At 46.2% G+C, this 22,422-nt stretch overlaps 1 protein-coding gene across 3 annotated transcripts in view; it reads right to left on the bottom strand.

The window, feature by feature from the left end:
• The window catches only part of CACNA1E (calcium voltage-gated channel subunit alpha1 E), a 225,220-nt gene that overhangs the window by 29,186 nt on the left and 173,612 nt on the right, over positions 1–22,422 (bottom strand). For all 3 annotated transcript variants that reach the window (XM_077823463.1, XM_077823464.1, XM_077823465.1), the window contains 13 exons: positions 21,750–21,761; positions 18,074–18,170; positions 16,148–16,308; positions 15,050–15,187; positions 14,069–14,270; positions 11,725–11,889; positions 10,577–10,687; positions 8,602–8,685; positions 8,341–8,466; positions 7,560–7,625; positions 4,289–4,380; positions 3,471–3,636; positions 1,562–1,689 (listed from right to left, as the gene is read on the bottom strand). In XM_077823463.1, the coding sequence (XP_077679589.1) occupies positions 1,562–1,689; positions 3,471–3,636; positions 4,289–4,380; positions 7,560–7,625; positions 8,341–8,466; positions 8,602–8,685; positions 10,577–10,687; positions 11,725–11,889; positions 14,069–14,270; positions 15,050–15,187; positions 16,148–16,308; positions 18,074–18,170; positions 21,750–21,761 (1,548 nt within the window). The remainder of the gene's footprint in view (positions 1–1,561; positions 1,690–3,470; positions 3,637–4,288; positions 4,381–7,559; positions 7,626–8,340; positions 8,467–8,601; positions 8,686–10,576; positions 10,688–11,724; positions 11,890–14,068; positions 14,271–15,049; positions 15,188–16,147; positions 16,309–18,073; positions 18,171–21,749; positions 21,762–22,422) is intronic.

The following is a 22,422-nucleotide window of genomic DNA, read 5'->3' as shown; positions in this document are numbered from 1 at the left end:
GCTTGGACCTCCCGAGTGTACATGACCATAGCTTCTCTGCTCTACGGCACCACGCACTGAAGTCTCAGAACTGTATGATGCATGTGCATCTGATAAGAGGACAGCCCTGCCTACTCCAGCCTTGGGGATGCTTTCACAGCGTGGGATGCTGCTGATGAGAAGCAGTCCTGGGGAGATGGCATCCACTCACTTGAGTCAGGTTGGAAAAGGTGCTGAAGTGGATCACGCTAAGGACAGGTACTGTTAGGAACAATCACTGCCTGAGTTAGCTCTCAGGAAGCAAAAAATCAGGTTGCAAAGGCATGAGGGTAGATTGATTCCAAATGGTGAGATTCCAAGTGGAGCAGGGCTCCGGAGCTGACATCATCTCGTGCCTGAAGCCGATGCAGCACCGAGTGTATGTGGTTTCAGAGAGGCTGCCCAAAGTGCTGACCCAACACCGACAGGAGATGGAGCCCTGTGGCACTCGCAGTGCCAGTGAAGATCTGCACCCAGAGGGGGCACTCACAGTATTCCTAATGCCAATAAGGGCTGATGCTGTGACCAACAGCCCGGATGCACTCCCAGTGCTGCTGAGGGTTAGACCTCAGTAAGCTGCCCCAGAAACACTCCCAGTGACCTCAGGCATGCAAGCTGACAGCAGCCTTCCTGGAGCACTACTGGGGGTTGTGTCTGGAGCAGTCACCCTAAAGCACTTTCGGCTCCACCCCAATGGCCATGTGAGAGACCACCCTGATGCAATGCTTCTTCTCCAGTGTGGCAGGGCTAGATTGACTTGCTCTCCCAAGTGGGAGCTCTCTTTTCAGAGGGATCCTGGAGCAGCTGCCTGAGGAATCATTAGAGGATTCAAAAGCCTTCTCTTGTCTCAACAAGGATGAAGTGCATTGGCTGTATTAAATCTAGCCCTGTCCTCAGGCTCATCCCCATCCAAAGCATCTCAACCCTTTCTCAGTGTCTGAATATGGTCCTGAGCAGCTAAATTAGCAGGAGCCCAGCTACCTTCGCAGTCTCTCTGCTGGGCTCACACATTGATTTAAATGGCGATTTTGCACACTCCGGTGTACAAAGTATTTGGGGGCTGGAGGAGGGACAGCTGCTTGCAGAGTGTCTTGAGGGTGTGGGAATCTGATTGGCAGGAGGAAAATGGGAAAGGAGGAAGATCCAGAGCCAACAGTTGGAAGGTGGCGGTGTGCGGAGGTAGCTGGGGACTACCATAGAAGCTACAGAGAGGGATGCAGCAGGAACTTCCAAAGGTTTGGATAAACACTGTACGTATTATGCTTATCTGAAAAGAACCAGCCAAAACCTTTGGACTTCAGCCCATCGCTAGTTATCAAAGGAGCAGGATGCCTGGGGGCTATAAGGCGGCCCACGAGCAGGATGGTGGCTCCGTGCCGTTGGACCTCCCGGAAGCCAGCCAGTATTTTCCTCTCACAGCTGCATGTTCCAGCAACTCTGATTCCCTTCCCTTCCCTGACTGTCCCAGGTATTACAGCCAAATGGATTCCCAAAAATGGGGCTTCAAGAGGCCAGGGAAAGGAGGAGGAAGTTGGCTACATACCACGCAGCTCTGTCATATTCCGCCCAGATCCGGACAAACTCATCTAAGTGATGAGGCCCCAGGATGGAGGAATCCCGAGTCAGGTATTCAAAATTGTCCATGATGACAGCCACAAACAGATTGAGCATCTAAGTGAAAAGGAAAGAGACAGAGAGAAAGGGATGGAGAGATAGAGACAGAGCATAAAAGAGGGAGGGAAGATGGGAGAGTAATATATGGAAGAAGACAGAAGAAAAAGGAATCTGTAAATAAAGAGCATGGCAGTTTTGTGGCAGTTCCCCCATACACAGAACTCCTAAGTGCATGCGTGGAGCAGCTACAGAATCAGATGCTTAATTGTCACACAGCTTGTACTGGTCTGAATGTCCCCTAAACACCAGCATTTAACCTTCTGGCAGCCGAGAGCATGAGTAAGAAACCACACCACACTGGGCAAGAGGCAAGCAGGCAGAAAGGGTTAGTACATCAGCATGACTCTCCTGGGCTGTGTCTAGCTAACCAGTGAGAATCTGAACAGCACCTGGGCTCTCCTCACAACAGTGACTTGGCTGAGTCAGGGATCAAAGAGCACAGAAGCGAGGAGATCTAGCTAATGCCTTCCGACAGTGCTTTCCGAACCCCGCAGCGTTCTTTAGCTGAGGGGTACACGGTGGAGGCAATGACCTTTTACCACCAGGATACTACACCATTACATTTGGATCACCGCATTTCATGCCCAGGGCTCTACCTTTTATTACTTCCATTCCCTTACATACAGTGTCCCCTCTTGTCTCTCTGTCTGTCCCTCTCACTCGCAGTTTCTCTATCCCACACCTTTGCCTTCCTTATGAAGGATGGGCAGAGTTAGACAGCTGACTGTAACTGGGGTTCTCCATCGCATTTCTGGCTTAGGGGCTTTGCTGTACAGGGAAATTTACCTGCATTATGTAACTGGTGCTATAGTTAAGAATACCCAGATAGAGAGTATATAGCCATATCTGGCACAACAATGGCCTTTTTTCAGTGTAGCTCATGTCGCCCTGGAGGCATAGTGGTTCCCAGCCGTGAGGACCTGGAGAGCTACTTTACCTTTGAATGGAATCCCAGGAAGCCACTGTGAACTGAGACCAGACAGTGTAAGTGGAGCTCTGATACATGGACTGATACCACCTGCTTTGATCAGCTACATGTAGGGATGCCAAGAGCCACAGGCTGAGTGTCAACTGATTCAGTGCAAGCGCGAATGGTGCCTTTCCCATGCACCCTCCTGACTGCACCCCCTTTTTCACAAAACAATTGAGTTCACTTCCCACTCCATGAGTAGGCTCAAATGTCTGTGCGCGCGTGCCCACGCTGGTGGGGGGACAACTGTAACTCCCCCCAGATTCCTGCCCCAGAGAGCATACATTCTCTTTTGCAACCACAACTTCCCTGTTCAATGGTAAAATAGGGACAGAAGGCAGATACAGATCACACACATCGACTTGACCCAGACAGCAGGTGGGCCTGCTCTCCATACTGGCAGTCACAGGGCAGATCATTTGAAATCCTAAATTAGCTGCAGGGCAAAATCTTGCTGAGTTGTATTCGTGATGAAAGGGACAGACCTCTGGGTTAGAACAGCCCCTCCTTACCACTGCCCCTGAAACCAGCTAGGCATGACTCTTAGAGTGATAAAACCCGTTTTTGCTGTCCCTGGGGTAAGAGTGCTAGCTTCTTTAGCAACACGGGGTCACGCCAGGGTAATGGAACCTGGAGCAGAGAGCAGAAGGCGAGATCTCTTCGAGTCTCTCTGATAGTGAATCCCACCCATCGTGGAGTAGTGGAGGGGAGGGGAGAGTAGGGTGGGGATGTCCCTCGGTTAGGAGCAGTCAGTGCTGAGTCCTCCCCAGAACTGAGAGATCAATGGAGTGGAAGGAGGCAAACTCACCAGGAAGGAGCAAAAGAAGATGAAGGAGACAAAGTATACGTAAGCCAGATCCGTGCCACAGTGCTCATTCTCATGCTGTCCGGACGTTGCCGTGGTGTCTGGCTCACAGCCTTTGCCTTCCAGGCATGACAGCATGATCTCCTGCCACGCCTCACCCGTGGCACTCCTGCATCCAAAACACACCCACCATTAAAAGCTGCTCAAAGCAGAGCCCCTCACTGCTCCACAACTTTACTACATATGAGTGGGATGCTTGGAAATTCACTACAACTCTCCCTTTGTAAATAAAATCTGCTACCTCAGAACTTATGGTCTCTGCCAATAACCAATGCCAGTGGCTTCTGAAGATGGCATAAAACCCCCATAATAAACTAAACTATACAGCACTGTATCGTGGTGGGAGGCAGGTGGCTTCCTGACTCCAGCTAGTGATCATCTTATGCCCTAAAGCAAGAGGAGAAAGGATCCTTGAATTCCAACCTAGATGGCATGACTGCAGATGCTGTTCATAGACACAGCTGTTTCATTTCTATCCTGCAGCAGCAAGTTCCACAAGTCAGAAATCCAATGCCTGAACGTCAGCAGCCCAAGGAGGACAGGGAGATTAACAGCTCCAAGTGTAAAGCTAAAGAGTCATTGTTGTATGTTTGGAGCTAAGGGACTTGTGATCCTCACCCGCTTTTTCTAGCTGGGGCACCCCAGCTGATCTGCTGTGGCAGACACTCCTGCAGCCAGGCAAGCCTTCAGTATTATGACTCAGGTAGGGATGAGATGGGGAAAACTGATATGTTTAGTAATGATTCAAAATGCACATGTACCTAAAAAGGAGCATAAGGGAGGCCAGGAAGCTGCGGAAGTTGTTGTGACGGTTAATGTGGCTTTCTTCATCTAATTTGATATTCCCAAAAACCTAAGGGCAAAAAGGAAAGAAAACTCAACACACAAGAACTGCCAAGCCAGGAAGTGCACCGACCTGCGCAGCCAGTCACTGGCATCGGTTACCTTCCCTCCCACCTGCCCGTGGAGCAGACAGCCGGTCTGATCTCAGCAAGGATTACACATCACAAAGGCTGCTCCTTCTGCTGGAGTGCACCCTTCAGGTCAGAGAGCAGTTACACTGGCTATCACCAGGGGAGGAACTGCACTAACACAGACAGACACACATATGTGGGGATGGTGAGGAATCCATCTGGCCAGCAGCTGTCTCCTTCAGAAGAGCAGATCAGGAAAGCCGTCAAATGCTTTTCACACTATGCTATCAAGAGGTTCTCTTTGTAAAAGGGTAGTAACGCCTTGGGTTAAATTCTCCCCTCTTTCAAAGCATGTTGGTGCAACTCCATGAAGCCAACCCGTCAGTAATAAATGACGGGAGAATCCGGCTTATTGAATATACAGTACAGACCCGTTTACGCGCAGATGTCGGGAGTCAAGCCGTCACGATCGCGTGTTGACGGACCGTGGGTTAAGAGGGCCATGCTGGAAAAAATGTCTATGATTCACTTAGAAAAAAACACGGTTATTTTCTGCTCTTTCTGGCTCGCATTTTTTTTCTTTCTTATGAAGTCTGTCATCCGCCGCAGATGAAACGCGTTCGTGACCGATTTATCGGCTGATCGGCTTTCTCCAGAAATCGATACCTGCGCTATGCCGTGACGCTTTTTAAAACGACCTATAAACCCCTTGCTGGCTTGGAATGATTCATCCCCCGTTAAATTTCCAAATTTTGCTGCTTGGGCTTGAAGAATTGGCCCACTGAGCGGCGTTCCTTTCAGCCTTTCCTGAGCAAACCCCGTGCGCAAGGCTTTGCCCGCTGTGGGCTTGGCTGACTAGTGCACAGGTTTTCGCTTAAGCCCTGCGGCAGAATCGATATTTTGTACAAAGCCGTTCAGTTTAGATTCATTTTTAGCCAGCCTCGGAGATCAGATTTGACAAGCCCCATATCTTTTGGGGCTTTGGCCTGGGTTTCTCCGCTATTTACTCGATCTATTGCAGCTAGCTTTTCTTCTGCAGTGTAGGAACGCCGACGCTTGCCCTCTGCCATTATATTAGGCCTACGGTTAACATTTTCTAATGTATATATATATTACTATATAGCTACTATATATTATATCTCTCTCTTGTGTGACAGTGACTAAGCGTGCGTGATACGTCTTTACCAATATCAGTAAAGACTTACAATACGTTTCCGCTCCACACTTCCTGTTGATTTCTATGTCAGTGAGTTAGTGAGCAAATCTGTAGCACTATATAGCAAGTTCCTGTACTACGTGTTAACGAGTCTCGCGTGTTAAATAGGCAGCACTGGGAGGCATGGCGCTACAGCGCGTTAAGCGGATTTGTGCATAAACAGGTCTGTACTGTATGTGCAGACATTTCTGGTACACCTCAATACATGAAAGACTGTGAAGCGCTCAGATATTATGTCAATTGGGGCTGCATAAGTATCAAAGACAAAAGAAATCTAGATATGATGGTTGCTGCATCCTGTGCGTGTTTCAGTGAGCTTTGAGTACATGCATCTTGAGAAAGAGGCACGGTCTGAACACAGAACTGGAGCCAGCTAAATTCTAAATCTGACTCTGACAGTGACACTTAACTCATGCCTCAGTTTCCCATCTGTACGATGGGGATAATAGTAGTGACCTACAATCCTGAGGTGTGGTAGGGCTGAATAAGTTTGTGTCTGGAAAGTACTTTGAAGAGGAAAAGTATTGTGTTAGTATCATTACGTATCTATTCTACTTTCAGCATACCTAAAAATACACTAACTGCTGACTATTTTTCCCACAAAGGGTTTTGGAACGTGTAATTGTAGAATATTTTCTGCCTCCAGCTATTTTGCTCAAACACCGCCCACTCAGCACTGCTTGGGGAATTTGTTCACAAAGGTGTTAAAACAAATCAAATACTATCGCACCACAAGGGGGATTAAATCTGATGGCACTTGTGAGGGGCTGAGAAAGCCTGGATGGGGGGGTGGGGAGGCAGGGGAAAGCGGCCAAAAATAGACCAATAGAGCACAGTCAGTCAAATTTTTTTGGGGAAAACCCACTAAACAACTAAATTTCCTCTCAAACAAAGGAAACCAGATTCTCTATCCAGAGCAGGTGGCAATGACAGCCCTAGCAATGACCTCCCCTTCCCCCGCTAGCCAAAGCGCTTCCCAGCTGTGAACATCAGGCAGTTTTACTTGTCACGATGCCTCAATCACCGTGGAACAAAGCCCTGAGTATTAACAGCCAAAGCTGCCTTCCCAGACATCAAGTGTGGGTCTTGGACAGCCTTCAAACCACAAGATCAATCCTGCAAACCACATAAGCATCTGCTTAACTTTAAACGCACGAACAACCCCATTGATTACAGTGGGGCTACTCCTGTGCTTATGAGCTTTGCTGGACTGCGGCCTAAAAGCCTGTGTTCTGCAAAGCGCTGAGTACCCTCAATTCCCACTGACTTCAACTGAAGGATCAGGTGCTAGCCCTGGTTTCTGCAACACAAGGCCTTCCCAAACCCATACAAGGATGTTGGGCAACAGAGATTAGCGAGAGGAACCAAATCACCAAAGGCTCTCGCAAGGACCCTGTCAGACACGATGTTAGTTGTGAACCGGATTCGGCAGGTTGGGGCCAGACATTGGTGGGACCTGAGTCATTTCTAAGGTTTTAGGAACTAAAGAGTTCTGCTTGGAAAGAAAGAGGTAAACTGAGCTGTCCATGTGGATTGCCCACTTGAGCATAATATGAGAGATCTCTGATGATGTAATCAACAGGAAGGGTTCCATCCATGTGAACTACATCACTGGAGTCACGGTGACATACTCCCTGGAGAAGGCAGTCTGGAGATGTACAACTCAGAGGATTCTGGGGGACACACACTGCAACCTGTGGGTGTATTAAACACTATAGCTCCTACTGCGCAAACCTTCAAACCTCTTCAGCACCTGACCTGGTCAACAGACTCCAACACAATAAGCAGATGCTAGACTGGATAATACTAAAGTGGGTGACAGAGTGGACCACTCTTTACTCTGTCTGCCCCAGGAGAAGAAGCCTTGTAGGAGGATACGCACACCTGGACGCCTTTGCTTACCTGCATCCCAATGATTGCATATATGAAGAAAAGCATAGCGATCAAGAGACAGACATATGGGAGGGCCTGAAAGGGAAATACACAATAGTCTGGTTTACCACAGTAGAGGCTTCAGAATATTAGTACAATGCAATAGCTTGTGACCTGTGCTAACCCTGCTATTGCCTATTGCAATTAGTTGCAAAGAACCAATCAGAATCACACTCCTTGCTGGAGTGGTGCAACATCTTCCTGACTGTTGAATTCCAAAACAAATAGAGGGACTAGAAATTAAAATGCCACATAATTGTGGTTTACAAAATACAGACAAAGAATTTAGCCTATGCAAAAGTACAACACCCAACAGCGCTACTGTCAAACAGCTGGCAAAGCATGCTGCGTACTGCTATGCAAATGAGCACATCCAAAAAGACCTCCAAGGACCCTCTGGAATGGTGCAGTCCCCTCCCCTCCATTTTTTGCAAGGAAGGTTTTACTGTTTCTCCCTCCTGCATTTAGAATTAGAGGTGGGTTAATTTTATAAAGTTCAGAGGGTTGGTTCATATAAACCCTCCACACTTTGGATGCTGATCCAAAATTTTCTGGTTCTTCCTGAACTCCAACAGCTCATAAGATCATAAGAATAATAGTTAGTCCTGCCAAGAGTGCAGGGGACTGGAGTAGATGGCCTCTCGAGGTCCCTCTCAGTCTTACAGTTCTATGATTCTAAGAATGACCCAAGTTGAGTAACTGTTCCACCACCACACTTGCCCCTGACAGGGGACACTGATGTGTCCTTTACCTTGAAGGACTGCACAAAGGTCCACAACAGGATACGGATGGTGTAGCCCTGGCGGAGTAGTTTGATGAGGCGAGCTGCCCGGAACAGCTTCAGGAAGCTCATGTTGAAGCTGCTGGTGTTCACCAGCTGTGAGAAGATCAAACAATCAGAAGAAGGCAAAAATCACTACATCTATCTACACCCCCAAGGAGAGGCAAGGAGCAAGGCACCCCCCTCCAGCCTTCCATCGCTGGCACAAATGTCCAAGGTCAGAATATTCACCTTGGTGTCTGTCAAGATGATTTCTGTGATGCTGCCAATCACAGTGATGAAGTCAAAGATGTTCCAGGTGTCCCGGAAATAATTCTGCGAAGAGATCAAAAACATGTGGATGGGGAGCACAATGATGTCAGATTCAGGCAACGCTGAAACACATGCCAAGTCTTCACGCATTACCACCACCACCACAGATATTGTCTTCTTTCTGTGAAACCAGCCTCTGGAATACTGTCTTGTGTCTGAGGGGGTTGTAGCCCAGAACATATCTATGGTGAGGCAGATTTTCTATAAGGTAACTCTTGCATTGAATAGGCCAAACTGCTAAAAGAACACACAGAATTCTCTTGCATTGTCAAAAGGGGAATATAAGAACAGAGAAACTACTGCAGTCCTTCCTGAAGGCACAATCACAAGCGGGTGAGCCCAGAGACACAGTTGTCTATTTAAACTATGCAGCGGAGTATCTATCTATGAATATTTAATACAGTCAGGTGCCTAAATGGCTATCTACAACTTCTGAAGTCAATGGAAGTTTCGCCTGAATAAGAATTTCAGGAACCGGCCTACCAATAACACTTTGCCTTTACATAGCACCTTCCATTTGAGGAAATCAAAGTGCTTTTAAAAGGTGTGTAAGTATCATTGTTCCCATCTGATAGATAGAGAAAGTGAGACAGAGAGAGAGAGAGAGCCCAGGAAGTCAGACATGCAGCCGGAAACAGAATCCAGGTCTTTCGATTCCCAGTCCTTTGCTCTAAACACTAGACCATGCTGCCTCCCAGAGAGATAGATCTATGATTCAGAAAAGAGTTGCTGGTGTGCTGTGCACCCCAAGCACACATGCTGCTGGGATAGAGGAGGGCTCTTTGCCCTCACAAAACTGTCCATTGACTGGCTCAATATTCTGTCTCCATGTCACGGAGGGCTGTACACGGAGGTTGGTTATTCACTATTAATTATTATTTATCCAGTGCAATAGGTGTACATGGCCCCTCGTCAGCTTGCAACAAAAAAGTCACTGCCCCTTGCATCTTGCAATCTGATAGTAATAGTTTAATGTAAGTGTGCCATATGCTGGACTGCCATAGTGGAGAGCAATAGATGTCATCCAGCAGGACAGGTGAGAAACAAAAGGAAAAAGAAATAAAGAAAAAACAGAATCAGCTTTTCCTAAGGGTAGCTGAAGACAAGAAAAAGTGTTATGTTCACAAACAACAGATTCCTTGGGCTGAATAATGAGATAATTAGTGAGGAGTGGCTGAGACTCAAGGGAATGATAATTAAATATGAAGCCTTTCACCACTATATTACCAGTTCCAATCTGGTATCAACAGTTATCAATGAATGGGTATTTCATGGCCTGGTTGAAAGGAATTAGTGTACTCAATCCAGTTCCTAGTGCTCAGGCGTCAATGTAATATCAGCTGCCAACACAACTGGTAATAAACTGGCACCCTGGTTAGCAGCATCAGCAAAAAGGACAAAGGCTGAATAGGTCTAGACACTGAATTGCCCAGGTGGGGAGGGGTGACAATCTGAAAGCTGTCACCAGCAGTAAATTCACACCAAATATAAAAGTCCATTAAAAGTAACATCGCCATTTGGGTTCAGCAGTGGGGGTGACACTCAGTTGCTCAGATTAAACGAAAACCCCAGATATTTCACTCTAAAATATTGACTCAGGAATCTGGAAAGCTCCAGATGTTGGGCTAGGAATTTGGAAAGCTCTGGACTGACCAAGAAAGCAGGTAGACATCCAGTGTCATGGTGCTTAACAAGACTCCAACACCCAGAATAAGTACAGCTCTCAAGAAGATGCCAGAACTAAATACCAGTTACATCCCAGGAAGCTACATCCCATTACTAATGCCAAAAGAAGAGAGTATTAGCTACACACTAGGAAGCCAAAGTCCACTACCACTGCCAGTTGAACTGAGTACCCAAAGCTGGTATGGAGTACTAGTACCAAATCACTTACCAGGAAGCCAAAAGCTATGATCTTCAGGACGCACTCCAATGAGAACACCATGGTAAATGCGATGTTCAGGTACTTAAGAGCCAACTCATATGTGTAGGGCGCGGAATAGTACTGCCAGAAAGAGAAAGAGTCAGAACCATCTACAGTCAGCTACCAAAATTGGATATTACAATGAACCTTTAGTTCCATGGTAGGATTAGGCTTTGCCCAAGCCCCTGAGATTTATCCCAGGTGTTTAACTATTGACTGGCTAGTGACAAGCCCCCCACCCTTTTTTTTAAACCAGCTACATATCCAGTAATCCTCATTCTGCCCTTCCGCTTTGTTTCTGCTAAGGGAAGAGGATGGAGCTGACGGGAAGAAGGGTCTCTCAGGGGGCAACCACTGCTACGTGTTTATCACAGAATCAGCCCAGATCACATTACAGTCGCCAGTGCCCCACTAATTCATGAGGTCCTTCTGTTGAGGGCAATTGTTGTTGCAGCATCACTGTTTGTTACCTACACTGTTCACATCGTAAGGGTGTACTGAACTTTCAAGTGTGCGTTTGTGCTCTTGAAAGAATTTCCTACAGGCTATGGGGACACCAACAACAGAGATGGGTCGTATTAAAACAGGAGAGTATTAGCCATCCTCCTCAAGATTTGAGGAGATGGAAGTTGGCACTTCAATGTAGAACATGCAAGTGTCTGCACAAGGAAGACAAAAAAAAATCCTTGGGTGGAAGAACCTCATTTGGGCAAGCAAATCATTTAGTCAGATTCCTAACGTGTGTGTGAAAAATGCAGGTGCCATTTCAGAGGCTGGGGTGAAGTCCCTTTGAAAATCTGTCCTTGTGTGTCTTCGGGATTAATTGCCTTCCACATTTCACAGCAAGGACTGTGCTCAATGGATTGAGTGCAAACTGGAAATATTTGCTTCAGTAATAAAGACACCAGTGTAAGAGCCAAGGCTGTGACCACATCAGCTTCCCTAGTCAACTATACTAACAGACATGATATGATATGGGACCTGGGTGCCAAGACCCCAGCATCTTCTTAAAACAAAAAACATACTTTCTAAATCCCACCCTGGCTGTTTCACCTCCTCTCCAATTCCCTACACAGAGGCATGTCATCCTGGGCCTCTGGTCTACCCGGTCAGCTCACCTTCATCATCAGCACCACGGTATTCAGTGCTATCATGGCCATGATGGTGTACTCAAAGGATGGGGAGACCACAAAGTGCCAGACGCGGTACTGGAAGGTGTGTCGGTTTTGAGGCATGTAGCGCGTGAGAGGTTTGGCACTAATGGCAAAGTCAATGCACGCCCTCTGGAACAAAACAAAGTCTGTCAGCTTGCACTCAGCTTCTCATCTTTCCTCCCACTACCCATGATGTCCTGTTACTAGTTCTCTGCTACAGGCGAATGGAAGAGAGTGAATATTGTCCTCCTGAGCTGCGTGAATCCCAAGTCCCTGGGGGTTTCCTGCATGTCATTACACAGAAGTGTGTTGACAGCCGGGGTAGATGAGCTGGGGAGAAATTGGGCAGAGTATCTGTTGCTATCAGAATCCTCAGGTCCTTCCTCCCCTGGAGGTAGGTGGGTTGCCCGGGGCCATGGAGGCTACTCTGATCATTATGCTGGAGACGCAGCCCTACAGAAACTCTTCCACCATTCGGAGATCTTGGGGGATGATGAGTTCCCCAACACCCAGCTGAGCTAATCAAGCTGAACATGGGGCAAGGATCTGTCCCAAGAAGCAGAAGGTCACTATAATCTGCAGCAAAATTTATGCCCTGTGATGTAGTGAAACAAGGATTTTCCCGTGACTGCACTGTAAGCAGTTTCTCTCCATTCACATTCAGCATAAAATAACGGCATGAGTTAATGACGTTACTACTGTGGTTTAGGCTCAGCTGGAATAAACTTAGTCAATCAGAGCATGGGGACCCTCTACACTTACTGAGCTGTTACGTGACAGTTATTTTCAGAAACTGTCTCCTATACAGATCCCCGTGTCCTATACTGCCCTCCACATGCACACACTCCCTACAAACCACATGATCACACCAAAGCTGGCGGCCCCAAATACTTATTTTATCCAGCTGACAGAATATAAAAAACTAAACTTAACTGAATTATGTCTCAAAATTGTTTCTTCGCTAGACGTTCCAGGAGAGTCAGACTAGGGTTTTTCCTGTGAACTCAGTAATAGCCATACCCTGGAATAATGAACACATGTGTCCTTCCACCTTGGCATTTCTTTAGGCCAGGATATGGTTATTGCCACATGGACAGGAAATGGCCTCAAATTACCATCTGAAAATCACCCATTATTTGGGAGCACTTAGGCAGTAACAGCACAGGAAATCCAGGCAGTTACATGTACGCCCACACCTTGAATACTGCGGTACAGTTCTGGTTGCCTCATTTCAAAATAGATATATTAGAATTGGAAAAGGTACAGAAAAGGACCACAAAAGTGTTTAGGGGGATGGAACCGCTTCCATGTGAGGAGAGATTAAAAAGACTGGACTGTTCATCTTGGAAAAGAGAAGACTAAGGGAGGATATGATAGAGGTCTATAAAATCATGACTGGTGTGGAGAAAGTGAATAGGGAAGTGTTATTTACCCCTCCATATAACACAAGAACCAGGAGGTCACCCAATGAAATTAATAGGCAGCTGGTTTAAAATAAACAAAAGGAAGTACTTCTTCACACAATGCAGTCAATCTGTGGAACTCTTTGCCCAGGGATGCTATGAAGGCCAAAAGTATAACAAGGTTCATAAAAGAACTAGGTAAGTTCATGGAGGATAGGTCCATCAATGGCTATTAGCCAAGATGGTCAGGGATGCAACCCCATGCTCTGGCTGTCCTTAAGCCTCTGACTGCCAGATGGCGAGACTGGATGACAGGGGATGGATCACTTGATAGTTGCCCTGTTCTGTTTATTCCCTTTGAAACACCTGACGTTGGCCATTGTCGGAAGACAGGATACTGGGCTACATGGACCAATAATGCAGGATAAAATGAAGATGAGGAAAATAATTTTCCTCTTCCAGTCTAGGGCAAAGCCTCTCTGGCAAGGAAGCAGGTGGGGGAGGGAACATGGATCCCTAGCTCTCCCATTTGAGTGCCAATAGGGGTGATTCACAGCAGCCACAGATGGGTTTCCTTTATAACAATAGCCTCCTTTTCAAATAGCTGGGAAGCCTGGTGAACTATTGTTGGCTGCATGGTCAGGACAAAAATGTAATTAGTGAGAATGACTCAGGTGTGATTAAAACATCCTATGTTCCAGAAGTAAATGCAAAGGGAAGGCAGATGGCACATAAGCTGGAGTCTAGGCTGAAGAGAACTTTACTGGATTCCAGCCAGACTTTCACATCACATGCCTTAGCCCTCAGCTCCACCACTCTATGGTCTATACCTGAAGCCGTCTGTTGCCACAGTACATGAAAAATAAATTCATCCTGCCCTCTGCTCTCCTGTTTTAATGTGTTACCTCATTCTTCTCCAGACTGCACTCCTCCATCATTTTGTCTCCTTGCTCCTGGAAAGTGATGATGATGAGAGCCACAAAGATGTTGACAAAGAAGAAAGGGAAGACCACAAAATACACCACGTAAAAAATGGACATCTCCATGCGGTTACTGCGGCTGGGCCCCCGGTCCTCCTCAGTCACATCCACTGAATGCTGCAGCACCCTGGATGTACACGGAAAAAGAAAGGCACAAAGGGTCTCATAGATGCAAATGGCTGGTCCATTCTGGATGCCTCTCCACAGTGTACTTGACTAGGAGAACATCATGTACCCAATGGTACCACCTTTAATATTCATCTCCATCTGTCCCCACTGTGCAAACTGGTTATGGTGATAAAGCAAACCTTCTACCTCACCTGCTCAGTCATGGACACATTCTGACAATTCTGGTTACCTGTTTCATGACAAGATATTCCCCTCTCCTACATTACAAGAGTCCCAGAGCTCTTCCCATTGTCTACCCTGGCTGGTGGGCTTTGCCAGAGTTAAACATACATCCCTCATAAAAAAGGGGTATCACAGAGCACTCCCTTGTTCACACACATTGAAGGAGATTGTCCGAGTTCAGCCAACACAGTGAGTGGACTAGCCCACAGAGTTCCCCTTTGACTTATGCTGGGAGATTGACTGGTCTCAAATTCCCCTCAGGCCTACTCAGGGTAGTGGACTATCCCAGCATTCGCCTTCCAAGAAGAGAACTGGTTCCACCAGGCTCCTATACCCATTAACTGGTGAGAGTTCTCACATACTGATATAATTTCTTGACCTATCTCATTCCCCCCCAACTCTTCTCTCAGTGCCTTCTACCCCTTTCCCAACTGGAGAAACCCAGTTACTATCCCTACCATTTAAACAGCTCTTCAAAAGGGGAATGTGAAGTTTCTTCATGAATCCTGTGCCCACAGATACCTGCAAGCAGACAGGACCAAGCACAATACTCACTGTGGCCACCCCTCTCCAGTGGAGACAGTGAAGAGCGTAAGCAAAGCCCAAATGATGTTGTCGTAGTGAAATTCATGGCGCTTCCACTCACGACACTTCACCTCCATCTTGTTTTTCTCATGGTCCACGTAGTTGCCTCTGTAACGTTAGGGGAGAATATCAGGACCTCTTTATACTGCCAGGACTGAAGAGGATTTAATTTTGCGGGGCAGCAGGGACACTCTTCTCCCCTTGTAAGGATGGAGAAGTCTTGATGGGGAGAGAAAATTAAGGAAATTGGAGGTGGGGAGAAACAAGATGAACAGGTTGAAGGAGACAGAGAGAAGGGGAGAGAAAAAGCAATCAAAAAGAGAAGGAAAGAAGAAACCAGACTGGGAGAAGAGTGGGGTGAAAGAGTCAGGGAAAGATTGAAAGAAAAATGAAAGAGAGAAGGAAAAAGGGAGAGCTGGTAGGTTGAGCTTGTAACAGAGAATGTGGCAGAAGGAGAGTTCAGAGCTCATGTGATTCTTCAGGCAGCTGCACCTCCAGATTCTTAGCCCATCACAGGAGTTAATGTGAACATGTTGAACAGGGCAGCAATTCAGAATCAGTTTTTTCCCCATGGAATTTTTAATTGAAAAATGTGCTAGAAAGCAGCAGTGATAGTGCAGGAGCTGCCCTTGGAGCGAAGGAAGCACAGCTCTGGCTTGAGGAGACCAGTCTGTCTTTAAGTGAGATGGGAAGCTCACTGTTCATTTAAAGACAGGCCTTCCATTACTGATCCCACAGTGGCCTTCCCCCCAGAATGGCAGGGACCATGCTCTGAAACGCAGCAAAATTTCACTTAAAGGATGAGAAAGGAATTCAGCCCTCACCGAGTCCAGACATCTGTACTAGTCCTTTAAACAATGCTTTGTGGCTTTGATTCCCTGGGAAATGAGGAGTGGCTCCAACCCATGACCAAGGACTTACTTCACACCCCAAGCATCTGAGGGGGTGAAAGACCAGAGTTTTCACTACTAGTCCTTCATGTATCTACTTCTCTCCACACCACGGGCAGGAGTGGATGTTTTTACACGGGAAGCAGACTGGATCATGCATGCTGCACAGTGTACCTACATGCAATCCTTCTCTGTGTCCTTAGAGCTGTCCGTACAGTAGAAAAATTTGCCCTTGAAGAGCTGGACAGCGATGACTGCGAAGATGAACATGAAGAGCTTGTAGACGATAAGTATGTTGAAGACATTCTTCAGGGAAGTCACTACACAGTCAAAGACAGCCTGCAGGAGAATGCAAACCCAATGGCATGATTCACCATGGAGAACCTATGTATTTTGTCAGAGGGTGGGACCAAAGCTACCTAAAAAGGACATTTGAGGAGATGTGACTCATTCCTGGTAGGAAAAGGTTGCCAGAAGCAGACACTGTCCCAGGCAGAATAGGCTATTTTATAAATGACCAGAACATCCCAAAATCACTTATGGGAAAGCATTGCCCCAACGGGCACAAAGGATATTTATACCATAAAAAGGTTCTTCACAACCATGTCTCAGGGCAGGATACAAAGCACCACAGTACAATTAGCAGTACTTAAGAACAGTTAGTGAACACTTATTTATTTAGCCTCACCTCCAACAAGAAGACAGACTGGATATCTCTAATTACAATTGAGAGACACTGTCCTGTATGGCAGGTAGGCCTGAGGAATAAAGAACTGCAGGCAGGTGCCCCAGACAGATATGAGATCCATAACCTTACTTGCACTAGATGTTTACTCTTTCAGCGTGATCATTCTTACCAGGGATTTCAGATAAAAGAACGCTGCTGTTTTGTAAAATATGCTTTTCGGAAATAACCTCGAGAAGGCTTACTCTCAACAGAGTACACTTTTTAAATAAGTCATTAATGTAAAAGCATTCAGCTGCTTTCAGTATACTATCAGCCTTGGGTTTTTTAAAACTCAAGTTTCCATGTATGTGTCCTGTGACCAACCCAGGGTGTGAAAACTCCAGTGCAGTTGGGCTTGTTTTTTTGTTCTCTGTTTGTGCAGCACCTAGCACAGCAGGGTCCTAGTCCATGACTGTACTAGACACTACGGTCATACAAAGTAGTAATAATTGCCAGAGCAAATGAACCCTTTGGACCTCTGCCGGCCTACCTGTGCTGGCAAATCAGATAGGTAGACCTCTGCGCTATCACTTGCGGCAGGTGAAGGCTGACTTTAAAAATCGGGCTCTGTGAGTTCACTCTTGCAAGGGAGTATTTTGTTTTATTTTGTCTCCGCTTCATGCAGGCTCCATTGCAGTATTCTGGATTCTATTCTGGACTCCGCCAGACTAATTAAGTCAGAACTGCAGGGGGTGTGAGAGATACTTCAGCCAGCCTCGTGGAAGCATCAGAACGACCAGCAATGCTGAAAAAGGAACAATTCTCAGTGCAAAAGGAGCCCAGGCGGCCTTGGTGGGATCTAAAGACAGACCTTTAAATCAAGAGCTGAGTTTTCCCGAAGTTGGATGGTGGAGGGATCCAGGTCTGGAGGTTCGATCAGCCTACCAGTGTCAGCATCCAGGATCTGGGGGCTCGTGTTGAGGCTATTTTTCATTGCAATGGCAGGTTAAATGATTCCTGTATATTGTGGGTGCTGAAACAAGGTTCTCCAGTCCCACATCAAACGGGCATTTAAGAATCCACACCTGCTTTACATGACTGAGTATCCATATATGAAACTTAAGCCGTCTATTATTAGTAAGGTGCCACGACTGAAGACTGAGTTTGTAGGAGACCTGTAAATCAACCTGTAAGGTTTGTTGATTTCTTTGAGGTTTGGGAATGAAAGGCAATTGATATAAAGTGCAAGCACTACTCTATCTATTTCTAACCGGGAATTGGTCCTCATTCTGTCGGCTGGAATTCAAATACAATGAGAGAGGAAAGAGGAAGGATCTCTCTTCTACATTGGGGGACACTCTCTGATTGTTACCTCACCAAGATTCTGTCTGAACCTGGCGATAAACGGAACCGAGGACAGAGAATTTTAAGCATTACCTTGAGTTTGGGCAATCGCTTGATGGTCTTCAGAGGCCTCAAGACCCGAAGCACACGCAGAGACTTAATGGTTTTGATATCCCGGCCTTTGTTGGTCCTACAGAGTTGGAAGGAGGCACGCACACCCAAAAACAAAACAAAGAGAGGTAATAAACTTCCAGAGTTTGGGAGGAACTCACTGGAGATATTTAACAGCTTTCACTACTTCCCAAAACAGGGACACATGAGAAATCTAGGGCCACAGGCAGCCTAGGTGAGAGCAGGTGTCAATCTATTAGCATCTGCGGGGCTGTACCTGCCTCCAGAAGCAATGAGTGTTCAAAACACATACTGAAAGTGTTTGCTAATGAAAAATTAGGACTCTCTGGATCAGAGGAAGGCAAGCAGACTACTAAGCTCAACATCAGCTTTAGTGCATTCCCTCTTCAATGAGGATCAACTTCAGTAGCAAATCTTGTTATTGTGAGAAAGACTGAGGTAACAAGGTTAAAGCAGGTGATCCAACACTTTCGCTGTGCTGGGCCATCTGTTTCAAAGGCACCACGCCACGCAGCATTCCTGCGGTGTCATAAACTCATGCTGCCTGGCAGGTCTGAGTTTGTTTTCCTAATGCAAACGCTTTCTCCTCTCTGTGCTATTTGCAAACGTGAAGAACAAAATGCCACCAATGTTGCAATTTTAAAAAAATTGCTTCTGCTGTAAGAAAATTACATCTCTATAACAACAATAATGTACAAAATAGAAGAATGCAAATTTCCTTTGTTGGCAAAGTGCTCTATCTACTGGTATCTAGCATAGATTTTTCTATTGCTCTCATCTCTAGTATCAGCCTTCTCTGTCCCACAAGAAAATCCTAGAAAAGCTTAGGCCATGTCCTCAGTTGTTTCATGGCTGAAAAACCTGGGCACACTCCCATTAACTAGCCTACTATTAGCTGTGGCTTGCTGGGCTGAGGAATGCTTTCCCTAATCAGTCTGACAGGTAATCTATATGTTATAGATATGGTTATAAGGAAAAAACAGATTTTTGTGAAGGGAAATGCTGTTAAAACCCTGATTTAAACTGTGATTTAAAAAAAAAAAAAAAACCCCAAACCCCAAAACCAAGGAAGGTAGCTACCACTATTGTGATCTGAGAACAATCAGAATCTTATTTTGTATTGGTAAAATATACAAGGCTTTCAGTACATTGTGCATCCATCTGCTGTACTTGAAAACCTCTAGAAGGAGACTTATGACAGAGGGTACTTCTAATTGCACGGCTCCTTTTGTAAGGGTTAATACAATAGAAAGCACAATAACAGACCCAACCATAAACAGATGCAAAGAAAACCACTAATTAATACTCTTCAATAACAGTACACCACCACAAATACCCCATTTAACGCAATTGCACAAACATTGGGATTAACCCACTTCATGCTCTGGCACCACCGTTACTCTGTGGGAGATGTTTCAACACATCGAGGCCACTCCCGGAAGTATTTATCAGACTCTCCTGGCCTGTGGCGCTATTTGTGCAATTTTCACCTCCGATTTTTTATAAAGCTTTTGGGAGACAGACAATTTTTTATTTGGAAGGCAAACTTGCAGCCCATTTTCTCAACCCAGCAGCGTGAGGGTCCCCCGGTGAGATGTTCTCCTCATGAGGAATAGGCTGTGAAAGGGATTGGGGGGGAACATCTAGCTGTCAGTGGCTGACATATTACACTCGGACTGTGTGAGCTTTTTCTCATGAAACCAAGAGCTCGTGAGGGGTTTCAACAAAGCTTGGGGAGTTTAGGGTTAGGCCCAAAATGTGAAATCAGGAAGATTTTGCCTTGTCTCAGGTTTCTTTTGGCTTGGCAGGTCCTGGATCACCATCTCCAAACAGGCTTCCTCCTGATCTTTTGGTATCTGCTGGGGGGAGGAGTGCGGAAACCTTGGTGGCCCTTAGGAGCTTTTCAGGGGCAACTGTCAGATCCTACCCTGATCCTCCTTCTTCAGGAAGGTGGAGCAATGGCAAGACAAGCCAGCTCTTGCCAAATGCTCAGTAAGACAAGCATTTCACAGTGGGACCAGAAAATGGTGCTCAGACCCTATTGCTGTGCACCGCCCTTTGCTTTATTCTGGGACTGAAATGCCAATAGCCGAGTGCACCCTGGAGGTCTCAGCCGCAGACCAAGGTAAAGGGCAGTGTGAAGCAGCATAAAGTGGGACTGGAGGATCATTTCTCATTCCTATTGCTGCAGGATGGAAAAGGATAGGGCAAAGCACCTATTTCCTGAATTTACCTGCTAAGGATTTGCAAGGAGTGAGAAAGGAAAAGTGTTTGACTTGTTCCTTTCTCTGAAGCAGAATGGGGAGGGGGACAGGTCATATAGCCATCCCTGAAAAGTCAGTGGGAGAAGAAGAGCTAGCTAGCCACAAGATTTCCACAGAAGATGGCAAAGTGTAGGTGGAAAGCCCAGGTCTGTTGGGGCTTGTGATCCTTGCCTGAGATGTGGGAGAATTAAGGGATGTCAGGGATCTTCTCCCTCTGTCCCTGCTGAGACCATGGAAAGGGGCTGCCGGAGAGGGATTTACAATGCCTGGTGAAAAGCATGTAGAACTCTCCATAGTTTTAACCTGGGCATTGGTAAGACTCAGCAATTTCAGCTTAATTTCATGCAGCATTGTCTCGTGTGTCTAAAACACAAGGGGTGCACATACAGACAGTGGCCCTTTAAAACGGCCAACGGAACTAAAACCATTATGTGTTACACTGCTCTAACATGAACACCGATGACTGAACAGTGCTATTTCTTCAGTGAGAACATGGGAGTCTCTTCCACAAGACACTCTATTACCACACGGTTCCCAGACAATACTTCTAGGAAAGTTACAGGCTGGCTCACAAGCATTTTGACTAGTGGCCCCTGGGAACAATGTTATCAACCACTTTTCCCAAAGGAAAGGAACTCAAATGTTTTTGGAAACGATCTTCAGGTTTCTTTTCATTCTGGGGTCCAAAATTAAACATACAGGACCTGATTCTGGAGCTATGCTGGTCTATGCCACCCAGTTGAAGGTGATAATTCACTCCGCCTTCTACCACTTGAACATGGAACAGTCCAAACAGCAGAATGCAAGGTTTTGAAAGCTCGGCCAACTGATCCCTCTGATTGGGGTAGCATCTGCTACTGCTTTATGAAAAAAGAAGGATAGGGCATATAACCATGGCTTCCTAATGTACCACGGACATGGTACTCTTCATCGATCTCCACTGTGTGTTTATTTCCAACACACACACACAGAGTTCTGTGTGTTCTTCTATCTATCTTGGGATACAAACCCCTCTCTCTCTCCTTGTGCGGATCTCCCATATACACCTGGTGATGTTCCATCTGAGGCCCAGTTCATTGAGCCCTGATAGTCACAGCTGGAAAGATTGAGCACGGGGCACAGAACTTGCATCCTTTACAATGTTCTGATGTGTGCACCCACACAATTTTGATTTCCCCACCCCACTCCATGTCTTTCCGTCTTTACTTCCTTAGCGTGAAGTGCTGATGACTTTGCAAGGTGGAAAGGACAAATGTAGGCAGGAAGTCATATGGGATAAGAAAACTTCAGTTACACAGACAGACAAACCAGCTTCCCCAGAAGTCCATTTTCCCTGGCTTGTAACCCCAAAGAGAATCAAACAGTATAATTACCCCAATGTATTCCTGTGGGTGATCCAGTCAGGCAGCAGCAAAACAAAAACGAACAATAGGTGGGGAGAAAACAGAGAAGATAAGAAAATCCAAGAGAGAAAGAGAGCCAAGGATGACAGGGAACGAGATCTGCATTAGAGTGGAATCACAAGCCCGTCTCACAGCCTTGGCATTCTGATATTCTACACATTTCAGCACTACAAGGACATATTTTGCTTGCCGCCCCCTCTCCCCCACCCCCTCACCCAAACTCAACCCAACCTGAATTTAAAAAGCAATCTGTATATCCACGGTACCATTAAGAAGATTTCCTTTACCAGGAACCACAATTCCAGACATTAACCTCTTCTCCATGGGAAGTCAGGAAGGACTAACCTGGAGCTACCCCCCTCTCTTAATCCTGATGAACATACTCTAAATTTGGATGAGAAGAGGAAGTTGATTTGTAGCTGAGGTGTGGTCACTATTACAAGAGAAGCCAGAGGAGCGTGGTATTCTGGATGACACAATGGGCACAAGCCCTACCCGTGTCCTATCTGAACAAAATAGACAGAACATGAAATGAATGTGGTAGTCATCCCAGTCTGGTCCCTGAAGGACATGTATACGGAGCATTATATACTTTGGAGACTATATATATAAAATAACTAAGCTAAAGGTTTGACTGTGGGGA

Source organism: Eretmochelys imbricata, chromosome 8 (genome assembly GCF_965152235.1).
Source record: "Eretmochelys imbricata isolate rEreImb1 chromosome 8, rEreImb1.hap1, whole genome shotgun sequence".
Taxonomy (NCBI): Eukaryota; Metazoa; Chordata; order Testudines; family Cheloniidae; genus Eretmochelys; species Eretmochelys imbricata.
The sequence above is the reverse complement of the archived record's forward strand: the minus strand, read 5'-3'. Positions and strand labels throughout refer to the sequence as shown.